Genomic DNA, 21,680 nt, shown 5'->3' with positions numbered 1-21,680 from the left:
GTAATAAGCTCTGTGCTCATTAGACACCCACTCGGGTCCGGGCCACCATGTAAGGTCTCCCAGGCTGTGCACTGCACAATCTGAGGGGGTGCCCTCCTATAGACTATAGTGTGAATGGTGCCCACTCATGTTGTGCAATGCGCAACCTGTGCAACTGTATGCAGGCAGCCGAGCCTGGGGTATTAAGTTCAGTGCCAAGGAAGCTGACCAGATGGGCCTGGGACCCACATGAAGGGATATGGAGAAGAGAAGACTTACGGGTAACATGATGACTGTCTTTGATTATCTAAAGGGCTGCATTAGTGTAGAGGGAGCAGAAATACTCTCTGTGATTCTTGAGGGCAGAGCTGGATTGGATGGAGGGAGGTGCTGGGATGAGAGAGAGATGTGAGGTGAATGTTAGGAGCTCTCACATGGTAGAGGGGCCCAGTGAAATTTCAGATACTTGTCAATGGATACACCCAAGCCAATACTTAAGGGATTAAAGTGTTAGGATCAAAAAGCTATGCCAGAAGTTCCCCAGTTGTCTGTGCATCAGAATCACCTAGGGAGCTTATTAAAATACTGCTTCCCAGGACCCACCCCAGATTTCCAGGGGCCAAGTCTTCACTTTTAAGTGGTTCCACTCTATGAGGTTATTCCCTGGTCCTGGTCTATAGATCAACATTTGGTAACTTAGTAACATTCAAGGGCCTAGCAGCCCTGACCTCTATGATTCTGAAGCCTCAGACACTGGAATCTTCCCCAGACCTTGGGACCCCACAGTGGGCCCATCTCTAGCAGGTAAACCTCCAGCCCTACCTGTGGCTGCCACCCTTTGGGGAGAAAGTCCTACCTGGCTGATCCTGAGCCATAGTGCCTGAAAAGGAGAATGGAGTATCAGGGGCAGATACCCTATCCACCCCTGAATGTGCCCCAGAGTCACACTGCCTCTCCCCACAGGACTGGATGGACCTTGTTGTTGCCGTCTGTCCCCCCAAGGAGTACGACGATGAACTGTAAGTGTGTGCAGGCCCTTGGCCCACCACCTCTCTTCCTTTCCCAGAATCTCAGCCACCTTCCTGCAGCCCACCCTGCCCAGCCCCAGCCCCAGCCCTCAGTCAGCATGAAAGGACGGCCCAAGCACATAGCTTCTAGTAGTCAGATGGCCTCGAAAATTCCTGGGCTGGAGAAATCCTAGAGTACTGTCCTTGGGTACTGTCAGAGCTGCCTCCCAGGCTGTCCTGTCCAAATTCTTTACATGTGGGAAATTGAGTTTCCCAAGTCTCCGAGTAAGCAGGGAAGTTTCTTTCTCCTTTACATATAGGAAACTGAGGCTCAAGGTCTCAGACCAAGTAAACGGTGAAGTTGGAACAAAGACTCAGGATTTTTGATTCTCCACTCAGAACTTTATCCCCCGCATCATTATCAGATAGTTTAAAGATTTGTGGGTCCATCCTGCACTCTCTGGAAGGCCTTCCTGATGTCTAGCTGTATTCACTCATGTATCTGTAGGCAGCCAAGCCCGCAGGCTTTTGTCCCAACCCTGTGCGATCTCCAGGGAGCCCTGGGCTGGGCTCTTTCTCTGTGATTCCCTGTGTGTCTGTATCTGCATGGGTCTCTCTATCTTCTCTCCTTCTCTCTCTCTGTCTCTGTCTCTCTCCCCCATCCTTCCTGTCATTCTCATTCTCTCTCTCTCTCTCTTTCTCTCATATCTGTCCCTCTCCTTCCCTCTTTCCATTTCTAGCTTTGTTTGTTTCTCTCTGCCCCTGGTTCTAAGTCCCTCCTTCTCTGTCTTGGTCATTCTGCATCTATTCTTACCTCTCTGTCTCTCTCTGTCTCAGCAGTGTCTCACCTCCATCTTCACCTCATCACACCCCCTCCCTACCCCTTGCCCACCCACTGTGAGTCACACACTCCCTGGCCACACCCCTGCTTGCCTGGCATGGCTGTGCCTGCTTGTCCCCCAGTCAGCAGAGGCTGAATGCTGTGCATGTCTTAGAGAAACCAAGGTCTACCACTCCTAAGTCTGGAACCCCCGGGGCTAGGCAGAACCCAAGGCAGGAGCCAATGAGAGATGTCTGGCAGCATTCTGCCTGGGAATAACGGAGCCCTGTTTTGTGTTTCCTGCTCTGCCCTGTGTATGTAGCTCTTCTCTTCCCTCCTCCGCAGCCGAAAGCCCCCGGCTGGTCCGAAAGCTCCTTGAAGACCGGTCTCCCGTGCACAGACACGGGTTCCTCCTGCAGCTGGAGCCCACGGTGAATAGGCAGGCAGGCGCGAGGCCCTGGCTGTCACACTGTATGCAGTGGCCATCTGCTGCCTATACTGTCAGCAGGTTCTTTGGACTGGTGTCTGGTGGGATACACAAGGTGCCATTTCTGTGGTATTGCCTAGGGTCTGCCGTTGGCCGTGCTGGAATTCTGTCATACTCAAAGACCCTCCTCCACCTTGGGGGATTGGTGCAGAGCTCAGTTGAGCACTTGCTTGAGACCTAGGCATGCTGATCACCACAGCCCTGGGACTTGCCTGGGATCTCCTGTAGCACCCGAATGAGGTGGATGGATTAGTGAGAGCTGTTCTCTACTGGGTGCAGACAGTGCCTTAGACCAGGCATACTGGGCTGGGAGAGCCCATGGGAAGCCCAGGTGGAATTTCCCCCAAGAGGTGTCCTCAGCAAAATGTGCCTCCCTTGACTGTGAATCCCACCCTTCTAGGGACCCCTGCTCTACCCTGGCCCCCCTGCTTGGGTGGAGCCAGGGCTCTTAAGAGGTTTTTAAGGCTGGTCCAAAGAACTAGGGTTGGAAGATTAGAGTTGCTCACCTCCTGTTGTGCCCTGTCATGGACTAAGCCCTGCTCCAACCAAACTATTCTTGGTACTTTCTCCATCCCTTGGCTCCAAGCTCTATTTGTGGGACATACCATGGAGCCCAGCTTTGGGAGGTGCTTCCCGCCCTGTGACAGGGCTATGCCCATGGACAGAGCTAGCAGGTGGCTGTGAAACAGGTGTTTGATGTGGCCTGAAGCCTACAGCTGGCAGCATCTGGGGCAGACTAGATGGACTTGTTGACTTTTTTGTTACAAGTTTCCCAAAACATTAGGGCCTCATGCTTCCAAGACAGTTGGTCTACTACACTGTCGCTTCTGGGAAGGCCTAAGTGACCCTATGTTTTCTGTCGCTTGCTCTTTGCAAGAGACCTCTACCCCTCTTCCTCCCAGGTCCCTCCTCTCTCATCCTGGGCATCCTTTCTGCATTCTCCTGGGCCTCCTGTGTGCTGTGGCTGTGGCTGAAGTGTAACCACTTGGGCTAAGAGGGCTCTAAGAGGGGCCTCAGAGATTAGCAGGGCCTTGTGCTGCCAGGTGGCTGCTCCCCTTTGTGGGGCCCATCCACAGGCCTGCACCCACCTTCTGTTTCCTCTTTCATTCAGGACCTTCTTCTGAAGTCCAGAAGAAACCAAATTCAGCCCTAGAAGATGATGAGCTCTGGCCCACCTCCTGAACACAAAGCCTGGGACCAGCTGGGAGAGAGGCCAGCCTGCAGGTACCAGCACCCAGCACCCAGGAATTTCAGACCTCCATTGGACCTGATCTGGGGCTGGATGAGAAGCACCCTAGGCCACTTTTCTGAAAGCCAATGCAGAAAGGAGGGAGCAGCCAGCTGTTCTGGAGAGGACCTCTGGGATTTTGGACTCACTTCTTTCCTCTGCTCCAGTGAAATTGGTCTCTCCCAGCCCCACGGGACTCCATCTTGAACTCATTTAATAAGACCCAACTCTTGAATCTCTCTCCATCTCTCTCTTCTGGCCCCTACTGTAATTGCTGCTACAATGGCTGATGCAAACCTTACTCTGAGCTCAATAATAAAGTAAACAGATTTCTTTTCCAGTTTATGGGAGCGAGTGTGAATTTGGACAGCAGATTCAAGGCTGTTAAATAAAAAAGCATAAGGTTTGGCTCCTATTCATGGGTAAGAACCAGATTCCAGTGCCACGATTTGGGTCTAGTATAAAGGATGTGATCACATGGCCAGTGCTGGCTTGGGGAAGAGGGTTAGGAAGCTAGAGACCAGCTGGGATGGGCTTTGGTGTCTTCTCAGCAAAAATGGCAAAACATGAAATCTGTGTGGGTGGGACTTTGCTCAATTCCAGGAGGCATAGCTGAACGCAGGAGCCCCAAAGGGTTCTCACAGTGTGGGGTTTCCCAGATTCTCTCCTGGACATCATAGCCACAGCAGCTTTTCCTGAGGTTACCAAGACAGCATGGGCGGGATGGAGGTGCTGGAGCCCATTCCCTCCATGAAACTACATCCATCAGAACTTCATGGGAAAGGACTGGGCTTGAGGCAGGAGGTAAAAGGGTGTAAGTCTAAGGGCCCAGTCTGGGCAAGTCAAGGCCCTCCAGACCACAGTGACCAAGATGCTGGCTACAGGGAGGACAATGATATTATGTCAGTACAGGCATGCCATGGAAACCCAAGACTGAAGACATAGTGTCCCTGGCCTCTCAAGGTTGGAAGTGGAAAATGGTTCTCACTTAAGGTGTCTTAGAGTAGCAGCTTTCTTTATCCCTTGGTGGCTGCCTCACAGCCCCTTGGCTTCTTACTATGTTCCTGCCAGGCCTCCTGGTCTGCCTCCTCAGAGCTCAGCTGAATATGGCCACCATAATCCTCTGCCTTACTCTAGGCCAGTGGTTCTCAACCTTCCTAATGCTGCGACCCTTTAATATAGTTCCTGTGGGTCGCAACCCACAGGTTGAGAACCGCTGGTCTAGGCAAATGTTCAACGGTGACTCCACCACCGCCTGGCTCCATCTCTATTTCCCAGTTCTAAGTTCCCAGAGTAGGATCTGACTGGGCCAAGTTGGCAGCCCCTGGAGTAGGGACCAAGGTCCAGTCAGCTGTGGCTGGGAGGTTGTGTCCCACCTGGCATGGAATATGAGGCAGAAGGCTCTCTGGGCAGAAAGCCATGATCTCCACCCCCACAGAAGGACCTTGTGGGGTGCTTCCTTCCCAGCAGACCCTGGGTGTCAAAGTAGACTGACTGGAGCCCCAAGGAAAGGCAGTTTGATAGGAGAGTATCTCTGCATGAGGAGAACATCTCCCTGCAGTGGACATTGCAGGGAGCCCCTTGGGGACACACCCATTGCCCACTCATCAGGTCAGCTTACATTCAGCTGAGTGTCAACCTCATACCACAAGGCTGCAGCCTGAGCCGGACCCTGAGGACTTCATCATAAAACAGACACAATCTCTGCTCCCAGGACCTCCCAGGATCACAGCAAGGGAAGGGGCTCAGACTAAAATTACAACGTGAGACCGAAGGAAATCCATGGGAGGAGCAGAGAGAGAGGAACTGCCAGACTTTCTCAGTGGAGACAAAATTACAGTCACCTCCTAATCACTGCCTCCTGGAAACAGCAGCTACTTGGAGAAGTTCCCTGCATTTTTTTTCTGGTGCCTAACTTGGCTCTGGAACTGATTCCCAAACCAACAAAGAGGGAGCCCCGATTTGCTGTCACCTACTGTGTGCTAGCCCTGGGCTGCATCCTGTGTCTGCCATCTCAAGCTGCAATCCCTGGGATGGGAGCATGGCCTTCCTTGGAACCTAATGACAACACCACTGATTACCTGCCAGGTGCTGTTCTCTGCACTAAGCTCATCAACTCTACAAGGCAGGTACTGTTATTACCACCAACTCATTACACCAAGAGAAGATTGATGTACAATAGGTTAAGTCACTTACTCTAAGTCCCATGGTAAGGAAGAAGAGCCCAGCCCAGCCCTCTGGCCCCAGAGAGATTACATGTCCTCTTCCCCATAGCTATATGTGTGTATGGGGCTGGACAGGCTCATTAGAATGCCTTGAATTCTGGACAATCAGCAGAACAATTCTCCTCATGATTGAAGAAGAGCAAATGTGCTGCTGTTTGGTGATGGTCACCTCCACCTGTGAGGACTGCTGCTGAGGCCTTCAGCGTGTCACTGCCAGGAACCTCACCATTCAAAATTCTGCAGCTAGAGTGAATGAGTTTGTCAGTACTTATCAGGACCTGATGAGTGAGACAAGGCTTTGGCTCCTGGTTAGAGGAGAAAGGCGGGAACCTGTATACTGGGTAGGGAAGGAAAGACAATTACAGGAGTCTGGGGACATGGGTGACATAGTCCTGAGCCTTAGGGGCTAGCAGGATGAATGGGCTGCAGTGGGATTCAGCTCCCTTTTTTATGACTCACTCTTCATTGTCATCAGGGAATCAACTCTCATTAGAAAGTTGTCCCATGTTGAACCCAAAGTACACAGCTCTCCCTAGCAGACATTGGCATTAACCAAATAATAAAATTCAAAGAATTTGTATAGTATTGGGAATAAGAACCTAAACCAGTTCCTGATCCACCATGAGGGATTCCGCTGAGAGTCCACAGAGGGTAGAGCCAGACATCATGATCCACTTCTGTGACCAAGGCTGAGCGTGCAGGGCCGACACCTACCAAGGCCAAGGACTGCCCCTGCACCACCCACTTCCTTCCACACATGTGGCCAGCTCACTGCTTCCCTATCAGCCTCCCTAGCCAGCCAACCAGGCATCCACCAACAACCCATCCAATTTGGCCCACAGATAAACCTTATTTGCCACCCCGGAATCTAACTCCTGTCACTGGATATTCAGAAAAATTAAGGAAGGGGGGATGACTTTTCAGGCTCCCCCAAAATTGGGGGCAGAGTTGTCCTTTCTCTGCACCACACAGTAGAAACATAAACCTAAAAAGCCTGGGAATTTGAGGATGCCCTTTGGCTCTGAACTCTTGGCATTCTATGCATCTCATTGAAGTTACTTTCCACAGCTCCCCAGGGTTTGCTGCACTGACCTTGAGCCTCTCACCTCTGTGTCTGGAAGTTGGAGGTGAAAAGGCTGAGCTTGTGGCCTCTGTGCTGCTATGACAATCCCTTTGGGCCTGTGTGGGCTGGAAGCTTATTCTCACCCAGTTCAGCCTAATTCTTGAGACTGACATTTGGTTAAGAATCTGTTTCCAGAGCTGAGAGCCTGGTTCTGTCCATCCCTGCAGTGACAATTTCTGGCTCCCTGGAGCCCGAGCTGGCCATGCCTCTGTGAGAACTGGAGGGCAGGCTCAGGCCCCTGGGGAAGGAAGGTGGGGCTGTCTGACGCACAGAGAGCAGAGGGCTGCAGTTGTCCTCCCGGGGCCCAAGGAGGCCACTGCTGGCCTTAGTAGGAAAAAAGATTCCTACTAATTGCTAGATGTTTACTGTATGTCAAGCCCTGTGCTGAGCTCTGAATATGTAGCGACTCATTTAATCATTACAACAAACCCCATGAGGGAGACAATGCCAGTACCTGCATTCAGGAAACCGAGGAACCAAGGCATTAAGCAATATGCCTGAGACACACGGGCAGGGTGGCTCCAGGAATGCACATCATTAACCACTGTGCTATTCTGCTTTGAGTAGATGAGAGAGAAAGGACATATAGAATCTGATTTCAGGGACACCGGGAACAACTCCAGCCGGAAAATAATTTCTCTCTGCTTCTATTTTCTTTCTGCCTGGTTATGTCTTTCACTGCAGAGTGAACCAACCAAAGCCTGAATCACATCTTATCTCTGCCCTGTTTAAAAATCTTCAATGGCTCCCTTGCGGTTCTCAAGACAAAGTCCAAACTTCTCAGCCTGGCATTCAAAGCCTCAAATCCCCTGGCCCTTAACAATTTCTCCAGCCCTTGTTCTTGCCCGTCACTTCCTCTGCTTCAGCCACATTGGACTGTTCAGTTTCCTCGGCCTGCCGTGCTCCATCACATCTCTGTGTCTCTGCACGTGCTCGCTCCACTTTGCCCTCCTCAGGCCTACATGAACTTCTATGTATCCTTCGAGGCCTCTTAAGCCAATTGAAAAGGAAGCACTGAGTATGGTATGGAATGAGAGCCCAGTAGGTATGAGCTCACTGGTCCCTCCTCAAATGAACCCTTTGGATTCTAAGGGACAAAAACTCTACTCAAGAGGACCATCTTAGTGAAAACTCCAGGAGTATTTCACGTCACGTTTGTCTGGTTTGAAGTACTAAAACAATGACATCAGGAATCTGTTCTGGCCATCTGTATTAGTTAGGGGTCTCCAGAAAAACAGAAGCAATAAGAGGGAGAAAGGGAGAGAGAGAAAAAGATTTTTTTACGTTAAGGAATGGCTCACACAGAGGCCAAAAAGTCCAAAAACTGCAAGGCAGGCCAGCAGGCTAGAGACCCAGGGAAGAACTGTTACTGCAGTTCAAGTTCAAATTCAGTCTGTTGGCAGAATGCCTGTCCTTGGGGGATATAAGTCTTTTTTCTATTATGGACTTCAACTGATTCAATAAAGCCCACCCATGTTATAGAGGGTAAGTCACTCAAGGTCTACTGATTTAAGTCTTAGCTCATCTTAAAAATATCTTCACAGTAGCTCAGCACCCATAGCTCAGTGTTTAGGGCACCAGCCACATTAGCAGGGCTGGCAGGTTCGAACCTGGCCCAGGCCTGCTAAAAACAACAATGACAACTACAACAAAAAAATAGCTGGGTGTTGTGGCAGGCACCTGTAGTCCCAGCTACTTGGGAGGCTGAGGCAAGAGAATCACTTGAGCCCAAGAATTTGAGGTTGCTGTGAGCTATGATGCCACAGGACTCTACCAAGGGCAACATGATGACACTCTGTCTCAAAAAAAAAAAAAAAAAAAGATTTATTTTCCTCTTTTAAAAATTGTGGTAAATACACATAATATAAAATTGACCATCTTAATTATTTTTAAGTGTACAGTTCAGTGGTATTAAATCCATTCACAGTGTTGTGCAACCATCACCACCACATATCTCCAGAATTCTTTGCATCTTGCGAAACTGAAACTCTGTACTCATTAAGCACTAACTCTCAGTCTCCTTTTCTTCCTCCAGTCCTTGGCAACCACTATTCTGCTTTCTGTCTCTACAAATCTGATGAGTCCAGGCACCTCGTCAAGTGGAATTATGGAGTATTTGTCGTTTTGTGACTGGTGTATTTCACTTAGCATAATATCCTCAAGGTTCAATCATGTAGCTTGTGTCAGGATGTCCTCCCTTTTCAAGACTGAATAATATTCCATTGTGGGTATGTAATACCACGTTGTGTTTAACCAGTCCAACTTTCAAGGGACACTTGGGTTACTTCTACCTTTTGGCTATTGTGAATAATGGTGCTGTGAATAGGGGTATACAAATACCTCCTGAAGACCCTGCTGCCAATTATTTTGGGTATAGACTCAGAAGTAGAATTGCTAGATACATTTTACTGTCCTTTTGGAACAGAACCATTAATTAGACAAATAGCTATGGTTCTAATTCTCGTGCTCTGTGAAGGGCAAAATATTTCTAGGGAAAGTGAAAGCAAAAATTCTTTGTATCATAGCCACATCCAATTCTCCGGAGGCTGGGGCTTTTTACAGGAGCACTGAGAAATCCAAGGAAGTTTTATTTCCCCACAGTCCTCATGTGCACATGACGTATATTGGTTGCAGGTTGGCAGTTAGCCGGGGCTTCTCAGCAAGCAGAGAAGGCAGCTACCTCAGAGCAAGCAGAGTTTCTCCCTCTGCCGGATGTGACATGCACAGTTGGCCACCGTGGGCACAGACTCTTCATTGGTTAAGGGTGATCCTCACCAATGTCAGATCTTATCACTCACCTGATGGGTACCAGGGAGCAAAATCCTGTCTGATGAGGCTCCAAACCCTCAACACAGTCCAACAGCTGCCCACCAGGCAGCCACCTCAGGCTGGCAGCTCCTAACTCAGAGTCTGTGAATGGATTTAGGGAGTGCTTTGGGAAAAACTCCTCAAACCTTGTTTTCCCCCACAAACAATCAATGCAGAATATTTCTGCAACCAAATGCAGGGGTTTCCCCCTCACACCAAGCAGTAGACACCAGCTGGGCATCCTGCAATTTAATTCCGACACTCCCTACCTTGAGACAGCATCAGGTCCCACAGGGCGAGGGCTCAGTTCCCAAAACTAACTCCTTCTTCCCACCAGTGTAAATCTGGGCTTCTGGAATGTCTAACTGACAGGCTTTAAGTTGGGGTTCTCACACACCCCCTCTTTGGGATCCCTTAATTTGCTAGAGTGGTTCACAGAACTCAAAGAAACGTTTACTTATGTTTATCAGTTTAGTGTAAAAGGTATTTTAAAGGATAAAAATAAAGGGCAGATGAGGAGATACATTGGGTGAGGTCTGGAAGGGTCCCAAGTGGGGAATTGGGGGGACCCACCCTTCCAGCACATGGCTTAGCTCTTGTTCATCTTCCCATTGGCTTCTACATGTTCAGCACTCTGGAAACTCCCCAAACCCTATCCTTTGGACCTTTTATGGAGACCTCATTGGTTTTCCATTACTAAAGCATGGGCAACCCTGCAGAAATGTGATTAGACAAAAGGGGCATGATCCAAATTCAGCAAGGCCTGTCCGTTCAGATTCTTCTTGTCCTCTCTATGCAGCATTCCTTCCTCCAGAGTATGGGGCAGGACCCATATGAGGGTCTTACGACCCACAGTCATATTAGAGTCTTGCCCTTGGCAGGTGAAAAGAGGGCAGGAGAAGGTCAGAGAGATTCTGTTTCTTAAGGCCTGCTTCTAAGGCCTAAAGCATCCCAGCATCATAACAAGAGACTGTAATACGAGTTATGGGAGTTATGAGCCAAGGACAGTGCCTGAAAACCTATATGTACTATTCAGCCATGAAAAAAGATGGAGACTTTACATCTTTTGTGTTAACCTGGATGGAGTTGAAACACGTTCTTCTTAGTAAAGTTCCACAAAAATGGAAAAGCAAATACTCAATGTATTCAATACTAACATGAAGCCAGTAGACAAATGAATACATGCCCACACAAGAGAAAAACTCAACTCAATTCAAGGGAGGAGGGAGGAGGAGGGGAGGAAAAATTAGCCAGGAATGATGGTGTGTACCTGTCATCCCAACGACTCAGGAGGCTGAGCCAGAAGGATCACTTGAGCTCAGGAGTTGGAGGCTTCAGTGTGCTATGATCACACCACTATACCCCAGCCTAGGTAACAGGGTAAGAAGCTGTCTTAAAATAAAATAAATGAATAAAAAATAGTCTCTCAAAAAGAAAAATGCATATCTAACAATATAATTCAATGAAAAACCAGAATCCAATTTGTAGACATCAATGTTTCACTTATCTAATCACATAGCTGTTATGTCCCTGGGTAAACATTTATTGCTGATTGAGTCCATTCATTCATTCATCCACTTAACAAATTTTTTTTAGCTTATTTAACCCTGTGCCAGAACCAAAGCTCCATAGACTCAGTCTCAGTTCTCCAGTAGCTCCCAGCCCAGGATGGCAAACCCACACACGAAGCATCACAATTGCTGGATGGTACAGTGGGGGGCGTGCAGGGGAGGGACCTTTAAGTTGGCCTGCCCTGGTGGAGGAGGTGCAGGGAAGGATTACCTAGAAAGTGACATTTAAGCTCACTGTTGAAAGCTGAGATGGAGGTTGTCAGATGGCTAGGGGAGTTGGAGAGCTGTCCTTGCAGAGGGAAACGGAGGGAACAGTGCAGCCTCTGGAAAGCCCTGTTTATTTGCTTCCTTTGCTGGGTGCTGGGCACACACAACAGTACTTCCTAAATGTGATTTGTCAAATGAACAATGGCAGCCACTTGTAGGGGCAGAATCTGTGTGGGACCTCCTCAGCTGAAAATTCCAGAGCACTAGGAATCCAGCCCTTTTCCACCTCCTTATTTTCTACGACTCCCCTCAGTGCACCTCACCCTGGCAAGACACGTTAGTTCACTCACTGCATCTGGAAAGTCTTACCCGACCTTCCCCACCTTTTACTCTGGCATTCTATTTCCCAGCCAGATCATCTTCCCACTTTATCACCTGTACCAACTGGGCCAACTCTCAAGGCCACCTGTCTAAAGCTTCCATCAGGTTACCTTTCCACAGAGTCGCCATTTCTTTCTTTCCTTCCTTCCTTCCTTTTTCTTTCTCTCTCTCTTTCCTTTCTTTCTCTCTTTCCTTTCTTTTCCTCCCTCCCTTCCTTCCTTCCTTTCCTTCTTTCCTTTTCTTTTCTGGAAATCTATATTTACCTTGTTCCCCTGGCCACACTGTAAGCCCTTGAGGGCAGGGACTGCCTGTTATTATTCCTCATCAGGAGACAGGGTGGTAGAGAGCCATGGTTCTCAAACTTTAGGAGGCATCACAATCACCTGGAGGACTTGAAGAAGGAAATTTTTCGACTCCACCCCCTGAGTTTTAGATTTAGCAGATTTGGGGCTGACCTGAGCATTTGCGCTTCTAAAAATTCCCAAGTGATGTCACTAGCCCAGGGACCATATTTTGAGAACCACTGGCACAGAAAGCACATTGGTTCCAGACCCAGCTGAATCTGGGGTCCAGGGTAGGCTCTGAATCTTACTGGGCTATGTGAGCTAGAGCAAGACTGTCAGCCTCTCTGGGCCTGGTTTCCTAAGGACACAGTAACATTTTGCAGAGTTACCGAGAAACCCAGCTAGAATGCACTAGGTGCTTCATAAATGCCCATTACTGACTACTTCTGACTGCTTCCGTTACACGTCAGACAAGCCTCTGGCTGAGCCAAGTTATTTTCCCAAAGAGGGGATCAAGCTCCACCTCAGCACCCTCTTGCCCCAACCCTCCACATGAGGAGGCCCCTGGGATAGCAGAGGAATTTTCTATTTCTCTGGCTGCAATGGAAAATGTGTTGCCTCTCTCCAAACCACTGGACTTGGTCTTCAAAATAAAACTTCACCAGGCTCTATCCTCTGCCTGAGTCCCAGAGCATTCACATCATTAAATAATTATCTTTTCAAAGACACACTGGCTATTGAAAAAAAATGCTTAAAATTTCATATAATAGCCAGTTCAAATTTTTAATGTACATATTTTAGCTAAAAATGGATTTTAGCCTTACATGGGACAGGAAGGGGCACTTGAGTGATACTTCTTTAGAATAGGTGAACAGAAGTTACTGCTGTGAGTCTGCCTCTGCCTCTCTCTCTCACCCCCAACTCTCTCCCACATCAACTCTCTCTCTCCCCCTGTCCCTTTCAGATTTCTGTTCACCTGAATGGAGAGGTCCTCCCCAGTCAAGCACCAAAGAAGGGTCTTCCTTCCTTCTCCCCAACAGAATAACAGGTGCAGGTGTGCCCACGCTTACTTGCACTTCCACACCAAGTTTTCACCGGTGCACAGGTGTCTTAGCCCATTTGGGCTGCTATAAGAAAAAATACCATAAGCCGGATGACTTATAAACAATAGAAATTGATTTTTCACAATTCTGGAGGCTAAGAAGTCCAAGATCAAGGCACCAGCAGATTTAGAGTTTGGTGAGGGCCTCCTTCCTTGTAGACAACTGTCTTCTCACTGTAACCTCACGGTGATAGGGGCAAATGAGCTCTCTGGGGCCTCCTTTATTAGGGTACTAACCCCATTCATGAGGGCTGTGCCATCATGACCTAATTATCTCCCAAAGGCTCTATGTCCTAATACTATCACCTTGGGGGTTAGTATTGGGGAGGGCATAAACTTTCAGCCCATTGCAATAAGGAAGTCAGCTATATACATTTAGTACAGACACATAGTCCACTGGCCAGTCTAAATAAGAATGGGGGCTTGTTCTACTGCCTCTGGACAAGTCCATCCAGCCACCCCCTTCCTAATGGATGGCTCCCACTCCCCTTTTTGCCTTTACATTTACTCTACCTGTACCCAAACTCACCGCTGTATCTTAGAAGGATGCCCCTAGTAAGAACCTGGACCCTGTCACCTACTTTGCTGGATGGCCTTGGACAACTGCATTTTCCTCTATGCCTCATACTCATCTGTGTAATGGTGATCATACCACTTACCTTAAAGAGAGATGATGATCAAACCAGACAATGCAATAAATGATTTGGCGCTAGGTAGGAACTCAACCATATATATATAATCAGCATCTTGGCATTTCAGGCAAGAAAGCCCCCAACTGATCTGACAGTAGAAGTTTGACTGAGTGTCTTCTGGGTGCTGGGATTTCTCTCACACATGGTCCATGAGGAACAGGTTATTTTCCTATTTTACAGCTGGGGCTAAGGAAGGTTGTCTCACTCAAAGTTATGCAGCTGGTTAGGGGCCTGAACTTCCCCTAGCACGGAGTTTGGAGGCAGGCAGGCTCTGCTCAGATGATAGGAGCTGAGATGCCCTTGGGGAGAGGGGAGGAAGGTGACAAGGAAGGGAGGTTATTGAGCAGGGCCCCACTTCACCTGGCCTCAGCCCCAGCTCTGGCCAGGCTCTCCAGGCCCAGACAGCTGAGGCCAGGCTATGTCTGCCAGAGGCATCTGACAGGGTCCAGGCTGTGCCAGAGAGAGGCATCCTCTTCGGGTTGGCCCTCATGGAGATTCTGCTGCAGTGCAGCCTTGTGCAGGGAGAGGGGTCAGCCAATGCACCTTGTGGGATTCCACAGCACTGGGCCAGACCGTGAACTGTCCCTGTGCAGCTCACATGCTTCATTCCCTTCTGTCACTACTGGCAGCTGTCTCCAAAGCAAATCACTGCAGGGTCATTTGTGTGCCTGCTTCACCCACGCAGTGAGGCCCCAGTCAGCAGGGCTCCCTCATACTTGAATCCTCCCATCTGGCCCCTGACTGATGCCAGCAATGGGACTAGGGTTCTCCTTTGGTTTCCAATACAGAGAAAAGGTAAAATGTACAGATATAAAGGTTTCTCTAAAGGTCTGTTGTTTGGAACTTTTACTCCCTCCTCAGGAGCCAATGTCACAGAGGCAGAAAAGTCCTCGGTGGCTCCACAATCCTTTTGGGAAGTGGTTAACAGCACAAGCTTTGAAGGCAGACCTAGCTGGGTTTGGATTCTTTCTCTACCAATTCCCAGCTGTGTGATCTGGGGAAAGGGGCTTAAACCTCCCTAAGCCTCAGTTCTCTCCAATAGTTGTAATGACTACACGGTTACTGTGAAATTTAAAACACAAAAAGTAGTTGGCATATGCTAAGCACTGAACAAAAGGTGGTAAAACAAAAAGGAGAAAATCTTATCCTCCTACACCCTCAATAATCTGTCTAAGAGGAGAAGAGCTTGGGGATGTTCAGTAGCTTGGGAAGCCCTCAGTGGCAATGCAAGCTGCAGGCAAATAATGACTTGCTCTGGGGAACAAGGAGCATAATTTTAAAAAGAGGCTAAGTGGAAGAGATGAGATACGAGGGAACACACAGGGAGAAGACCATTGCGGGTACAAGAGAAATGGGAAGTTTTACTAGGTTTCTGCTTTGAGACAGGGAATTAGGCCTTTCCCATCTCTCTGTAAAGACTTCAGGAAAGCCTTCATTTTCTTTTTAATCATGAAGTGGGATTTAGATCTTTACAGGATGCAATGAGAAGCTAAGATAGACCTTACATGGCTTCAAGGATGTAGAACAACCAGGTCACATATGGAAGTTGCCTTCGGTAGTGAAGGTGCTCTTGGACCAAAACTTAAGTGGGCAAGAGCAAGAACTTAATTTCTCTATCAATCCTCCAACCCACCGGGCTGTCAGAAAACATTAACCTTGGGCTTTCTTGGAGTTCTTGCCCCATGTCCCGAGTTATGTGGTGCTAAGGCACTAGGGAGGGTCCATCTCTTTCCTGCCTCATACCCCAACATCCAAGTATAGCTGCGGGTCCCCTGACTCTGTCAGTCTGGTGACCTTGCCCTGAGGCAGAGGAACCTTTCTTCAAAACAGCCCTTGTATAGGTGTACAGCCTGTCCCTCTAAGTGACTGTCTCTCAGCCACCCCTATAACAAGCGGGGAGACCGAGCACAGGGTCCCTCTCTCCAGAGCTCTCTCTGACATGGGGCAGGATAGAGATGAGAAAGAGATCAATTCTCCTTTCCAGGTTCCAGCCAAGACACTTTGTCAGTACCTCCATCCTCTCCTTTACTGGTTCTGTAGTCTTCTAAGTTCTCCTGTGGACACAGGCTTTGAAACATCTGGGTCCAGCTGCATGGTCAACTGCTTGAAGGGGAGGGAGTGGGAGACATTTTCCTCAGACAGGACAGGTAGCCCTACTTCATTCTCTGCACTTGGTGCACAGCCTTGCATAGTGTAGGTAATCCATGATTTTTGTTTTTGTTTGTTTTTAACCAGCCCTCTGTTGATTGGGGTTACTGAAAGGGCTCATTTCTTAAGATACCACTCCACATCACTATGTTACCCTTATCATCATGATGACCCCCTCTGCCATGGTCACCGGCACATCCAGTAAGCTAGACAGAGGCAGGGCACTAAAGTCTGAACAATATCAGAGCTGGAAGGGCCTTTTTTGAAGCTCTGCCGTAACCCTTTACCTGCACCCACCCCTTGGCTTCAGGCCACACCCACCAGCAAGCCAATGAGAGTAGGAATCTAGTCCCGAAAATCCAGCCCAGGTTTTCTGTTTTGCTGGAAGGATGGCTGCGAATTCTCAGAAGGGGGTACCCTTGCTCAAAGCAAGCTCCCAGGATCTGACCTTCTTCCAGCCTCCCTCAAGAAAAGCAGGAGGGCATTGCCAGTGGTGGGGCAGCACAGAGACCCGGCGCCACCTGACAGACACACATTGCTCTGTTGGAGACGCAAATGACTTCATGGGGCACACGCCGCCCTGCGTCTGTGTCTTGGACACCTTTCGGCGTCAGTATGCATAACCCTACTGTAGTCCCTGTGCTTGCTCCACAGTGTCCGACAGTGGACAGTACCATGTTTTTTTTGTTTGTTTGGGTTTTGTTTGTTTCTTCTTTCTTTCAACTAACCCCCTGTTGATGAGCAATGTATAAGACACAAAGACACAGAGGAAGTCCTGCGCCTGACTCTCACCCCGACAGGGACAGCAGTGTGGTGGGTATCCTCACTACAGAGCTAGGTGCAGGGAAGGGTGGCATTGTCCATAGTCACACGGGAAGTTTGTGCTAGAGATGGCAAACGCAGGTCTCCTGGACTCCAGATGTAACACTCTTAGTCCCAGATGATGTTCACGTAATAGTTCTTTCAGCTGGGGTCCAGCTTGGGCTGGACTGGACATTTTGTTTATTTTAAATGGCCCCAAACAGGCAAGTGTGGGGGTTGTACCAAGCACTTTAACAAGAAAGAGACAACCAAATAGCCCTCCCTGATCGAGGGGCTGCCATGTGTGGTTGCCCAGAGGATGAAGTAGCTTGGATTGTTTCCCAGTTTACAAAGCATGTTCACATCCACAATCTCATTTTAATCCTGAGGTCTGAGGTCTTGATTATTTTTTTCCTTTTAGAAATGTGGAAACCAAAGTGCAAACTGGTGACTTGCCCCAAATCACACAACTAGAAATGGTGAAGTCCATACTTAAAAATACATCCTGTATATCACACCTGCTAATAAGAAAGACAGCATTGCTAAAAGTATCAGAAATTGGAACTGGAACTACAAAAACAAAATAACAACATTGCAGAAAGTAGACAACAAACAAACAAAAAACTGAAAGGAAAAAAATCTTCTTGGGTGACCACAGGCACATCATCTCATCTCTCTGAACCTCAGCTGTCTCATTTCAATTTAATTTTATTTTTTTTGAGACAGAGCCTCAAGCTGTCCCCCTGGGTAGAGTGCTATGGCATCACAGCTCACAGCAACCTCCTACTCCTGGGCTTAAGCAAGTCTCTTGCCTCAGCCTCCCAAGTAGCTGGGATCACAGGCGCCCGCCACAAGCCCGGCTATTTTTTGGTTCCAGCCGTCATTGTTGTTTGGTGGGCCCGGGCTGGATTTGAACCCGCCACCTTAGGTGTATGTGGCTGGCGCCTTAGCCACTTGAGCCACAGGCACCGAGCCAGCTGTCTCATTTTTAAAGAGGGGAATGATAATAACACCTATAGGCAATCCCCAGGTTACAAACAAGGCAGATTCTGTAGGCTTGTTCTTGAGTTGAATTTGTATGTGAGTTGGAACAGATACATTTACCTATCACCTGTAATAGCCTCTGTTCATAAGTGTGAGTTGTACATCTGTCGGATATCAGTAATTCAGGGACGGCCTGTACAGCAAAGGTAGCTAATTCGTACTAAGCACTGCCCTAAACTATTTCCAGGGCAGAGTTTCCCCTGCAGACTTGCATTCAAATATGCATACATGTATGAGGGGAGTTTATTTTGGTGCAAAAAAAATTGAAATTCATGCACAGTTTTTTCATAGTATGAATTTTCCATGAAGACCTATTTAATTTGAGTATAACCACTAAAAAATCATTTCCTTTTTTTTTTTTTCACCAGATGCTATCTCAGAAACGTTTTCTGTTTGGCTACATGGACCCACTATAGTCACTCCAGCTGCTGCATTTTCCCAGGTTAATTACCTCCTGTCTTGGACATTGATTCCCACCAAGTCTTCCCTACTTTATCTGAGGCTGCAAGAAACGTCTTTCAGCTTCAGAGAGCTTCCCAAAGTCCCAGCTTGGCTGAGGACTTGAGACCCTACGCTCCTGCTCTCTTCAGGCTGTCCAGCCAACCCCACCTGTATTCAAGGGGTCTTCCCTTTGTATTCCCCTAACCTTTCCTGAGAACATGTGTATTTATGCTTCCTATTCTAAATTAGGAAGTTCTTCTTAAATCTAACCTAAGAATCCCATTTTCTGTTCTTTTGACACATGACATAAACTTTTGGGGACGTGAAAATCTCTCCAAGGACCTATAGGAAGGCCTAACTTTGTCTTTACAATTTCACTTTGTCCCAGGTCAGGTTAAGAATCCCATCACCTCTTTCTCAGCCTGGGGCTGGCACCTATTGTATCCACTGGTCCACAGTCGCTGTGAGGCTGTGCTGTGTTAGAGGCGTGAGTCAATTAGGAGGTGAAGGTGAGGATGAGGGCTTCTGATGAACCGGGTTCAAGCCACGATTCCTTACTTGCCGCCATGAGACCTTGGGTCAGCCATGTAACTAACTTCCCTTCGGCTCCCTTGGAACTTCCTCATCGGAAAAATGGAAGAAATTATAACCTGTGCTTAGCAGTAGCGTTGGGCGCTTCCTCCTGCGAAAGCGCAGGCAAAGTAGAACCTAGGAGTGCCTCACGCCTAGGACCACTTTTGAAACTTTCCCAGCGCCTCTCAAAGCAGCTTGGAAAACTGCTTCTTCGCGGCTTTCTAAGGGGCGAGGACCTTGCAGTTACCCTCTGACCTGACCACATCCATCCACCCACACCATGTCCTGGTGAACTCACACTCGGGACCCCGAACCCGCTCACTCGGGCCCACGAGGACCCTCTTCCGAGCACCCCACCATCCCACCCAGACTGTAGCGTGTCCCCCACCCCGCCAGCCCTATCCCCTTCCCCCCAGCGCACGCGCGCAGCGGGGCACTCACTGAGACCCCAGCACACATCTGGGGCGCTGCCACGTCTGGAACGCGGGCCCGGGGCGCGGCCCCGGTGCCCCGCAGGTAGCGGAGAAGGGGAGGGTGGGGGAGAGGGAGCGCCGGCGGGGCGGGGCCGCGGAGGGGGGAGCCTAGCGGCCCGGCCAGCGGCGGAGCTGCTGGGGACAGAGGCGCAGGAGGCGCGCGGAGCCTGCCGGAGCCCGCGCCTGCTGCCGCGCCGCCATGCCCCTGGCCTTCTGCGGCAGCGAGAATCACTCGGCCGCCTACCGGGTAGACCAGGGCGTCCTCAACAACGGCTGCTTCGTGGATGCGCTCAACGTGGTGCCGCATGTCTTCCTGCTCTTCATCACCTTCCCCATCCTCTTCATCGGTGAGCGCGAGCCGCGAGCAGCGGAGGAGGGGAGAGAAGCGGGGAGGGAGGAGAAGGCGCAGCGCCCAGCACAGCTACGCGGCCCCTCCCGGCCCCGCGGCCGCCACCCGCCTCCAGCCCCGGGTCCCTTGCCCTGTGTTCCGCACGCCAGTCCCCGCACGCTCACCCTCGCTCCTGCCTTCACTCCCCGCGGTGCCCCCCAGCCCGCACCAGACACAGAGGATGTTCCTGACCCGGGGGAACCCCAAGTTTTGCCTCCGCGGGGCCAGATCTGGGAGAAGAGGGCTCCGCACGCTCTGGAAGGTCGGGAAGTGGTCAGGCTGCACCCTCCGCGGCGCAGCGGAGAGAGCTGGGCCACCCCTCCCGCAAGGCACCCTTCCTGTCAGCCGCAGCTGGGCCCAAGGAGGAGCGCAGCCTGCGCTTCAGAGGCGGGACGGAGCTAGACCGTGGTTAGTGGTCTTTGGCAGACATGGGATCCCCACGCCCTGGGGCAGGAGAGGCGAGAGCTGAGGGGCATGGGTCCCCTTCTCCCACCTCCCTACCAGGGCGAGTGTCCGTGGAGCTCTTCTCAAGCTCTGTGCAAAGTCGCTCCGACTCGTGGGCTCCGGGACCCCAGCGCCCTTGCTCACAAAGTTGGGCGCTACTGTCAGGACAGAAGTGCGTGCCTGGCCACTTGGGTCCCCCTCAGCCCTCACCAAGACTTTGAATTTCCCAGCTAGTCAGCTCTGTTAACTCATCTAGTGTCACTTGGCCCCCAAAATTTGTTCACTCACTTTAATTAAGAAAAAAGCAAATCTTAAAATTCATATGAATCTTTGGAGAAGAAAGGAAAGATTGTTACAAAAATAAATTTAAAAGAGGTTGCTGCAGAGGCAGAATTACTAGTTATTGACAAACAATGGGACAGAAATAGGAAGGAAACATACATACATGTGCATCAAAAAATCAACACAAAACAGCATTTACACTTCTCTTCTTAACCAAATGGTTTATTTACTTGATAACCTGGCACACAACATATCAACATAAAAAACGGAGACGCTCAGAGGACCAGCCGGAGAGGGCCCAGGCTTCATGCCTGGGTGTTTAGTTCATGTGTACTACCCTTGGGAATTCTCATGCACAAATGTACACATTTGTACTCTCTTCAACACACTGTGGACTCAGCCCAAGCAACCCCTGGGGTCCATGCACCCTTCTCCAGGGGGGCCAGCTTTCCCACCTCTGACAATTCCTCCTTGCAGGGTGGGGCAGTCAGAGCTCCAAGGTGCACATCCATCACAGCACATGGCTGCATTTCCCTGGGCACGACCTGCGCTGGATCCTGACCTTCATGCTGCTCTTCGTGCTGGTGTGTGAGATCGCAGAGGGCGTGCTGTCTGATGGGTGAGTGACTATCTGTGGACTCAGAAGGCTGGATGTGCTCCAGGGTGCTTCCTGAAAGGCCCAGGGAGCCCCCAGCTTACCTGCATTCCAGGAACCAGTATGGTTTGCTATGACTTCCAGCAATTATTTATTCAGTGTCTTCTGTTTGCCAGGCTTTCTGAGCCAGGCACCAGACACAAACGAGACCTAGGCCCTGCCTTCAGTCCAGGAGGGTAGAGGGAACATGGATTTGCATGTCACAACCCAGTGAAATAATGCTGGAGCCTATCAGAGTGCCCCAACTCCTGGAGATGAGGCTGGGCCTCTTCCATAAGCTACCGGGTTATCTTCTTGAGAAAAAAAAAAAAAATCTAAGTACCTCACTCACTCTTGCTTAAGACCTTTCATTGTGGCTTGGCATCTGTGGCTCAAGTGGCTAAGGCGCCAGCCATGCACACCCAAGGTGGTGGGTTCAAACCCAGCCCAGCCTGCCAAACAACAATGACGGCTACAACCAAAAAATAGCCGGGCATTGTGGCGGGCGCCTGTGGTCCCAGCTACTTGGGAGGCAGAG

The 21,680-nt window shown here is 49.6% G+C and overlaps 2 protein-coding genes across 6 annotated transcripts in view; both read left to right on the top strand.

Annotated features, from left to right (window-relative positions):
- The window catches only part of USH1C (USH1 protein network component harmonin), a 46,659-nt gene extending 43,164 nt beyond the window's left edge, over positions 1-3,495 (top strand). Inside the window, exons 20-22 of the mRNA XM_003781148.1 lie at positions 86-88; positions 943-998; positions 3,405-3,495. Of these exons, the coding sequence (XP_003781196.1) occupies positions 86-88; positions 943-998; positions 3,405-3,417 (72 nt within the window). The 3' untranslated portion in view covers positions 3,418-3,495. The remainder of the gene's footprint in view (positions 1-85; positions 89-942; positions 999-3,404) is intronic.
- Positions 3,496-19,543: 16,048 nt separating this feature from the next.
- ABCC8 (ATP binding cassette subfamily C member 8) overlaps positions 19,544-21,680 on the top strand; it is a 74,711-nt gene continuing 72,574 nt past the window's right edge. For 4 of the 5 annotated variants that reach the window (XM_023518250.1, XM_023518228.1, XM_003781147.2 and 1 more), the window contains exons 1-2: positions 19,544-19,741; positions 20,986-21,127. In XM_023518250.1, the coding sequence (XP_023374018.1) occupies positions 19,594-19,741; positions 20,986-21,127 (290 nt within the window). In that variant the 5' untranslated portion in view covers positions 19,544-19,593. The remainder of the gene's footprint in view (positions 19,742-20,985; positions 21,128-21,680) is intronic. The other variant, XM_023518132.1, reaches the window with a different exon arrangement.

Source organism: Otolemur garnettii, unplaced genomic scaffold, assembly GCF_000181295.1.
Source record: "Otolemur garnettii isolate 467f Iridium unplaced genomic scaffold, OtoGar3 scaffold00001, whole genome shotgun sequence".
NCBI lineage: Eukaryota > Metazoa > Chordata > Mammalia > Primates > Galagidae > Otolemur > Otolemur garnettii.
The sequence above is the reverse complement of the archived record's forward strand: the minus strand, read 5'-3'. Positions and strand labels throughout refer to the sequence as shown.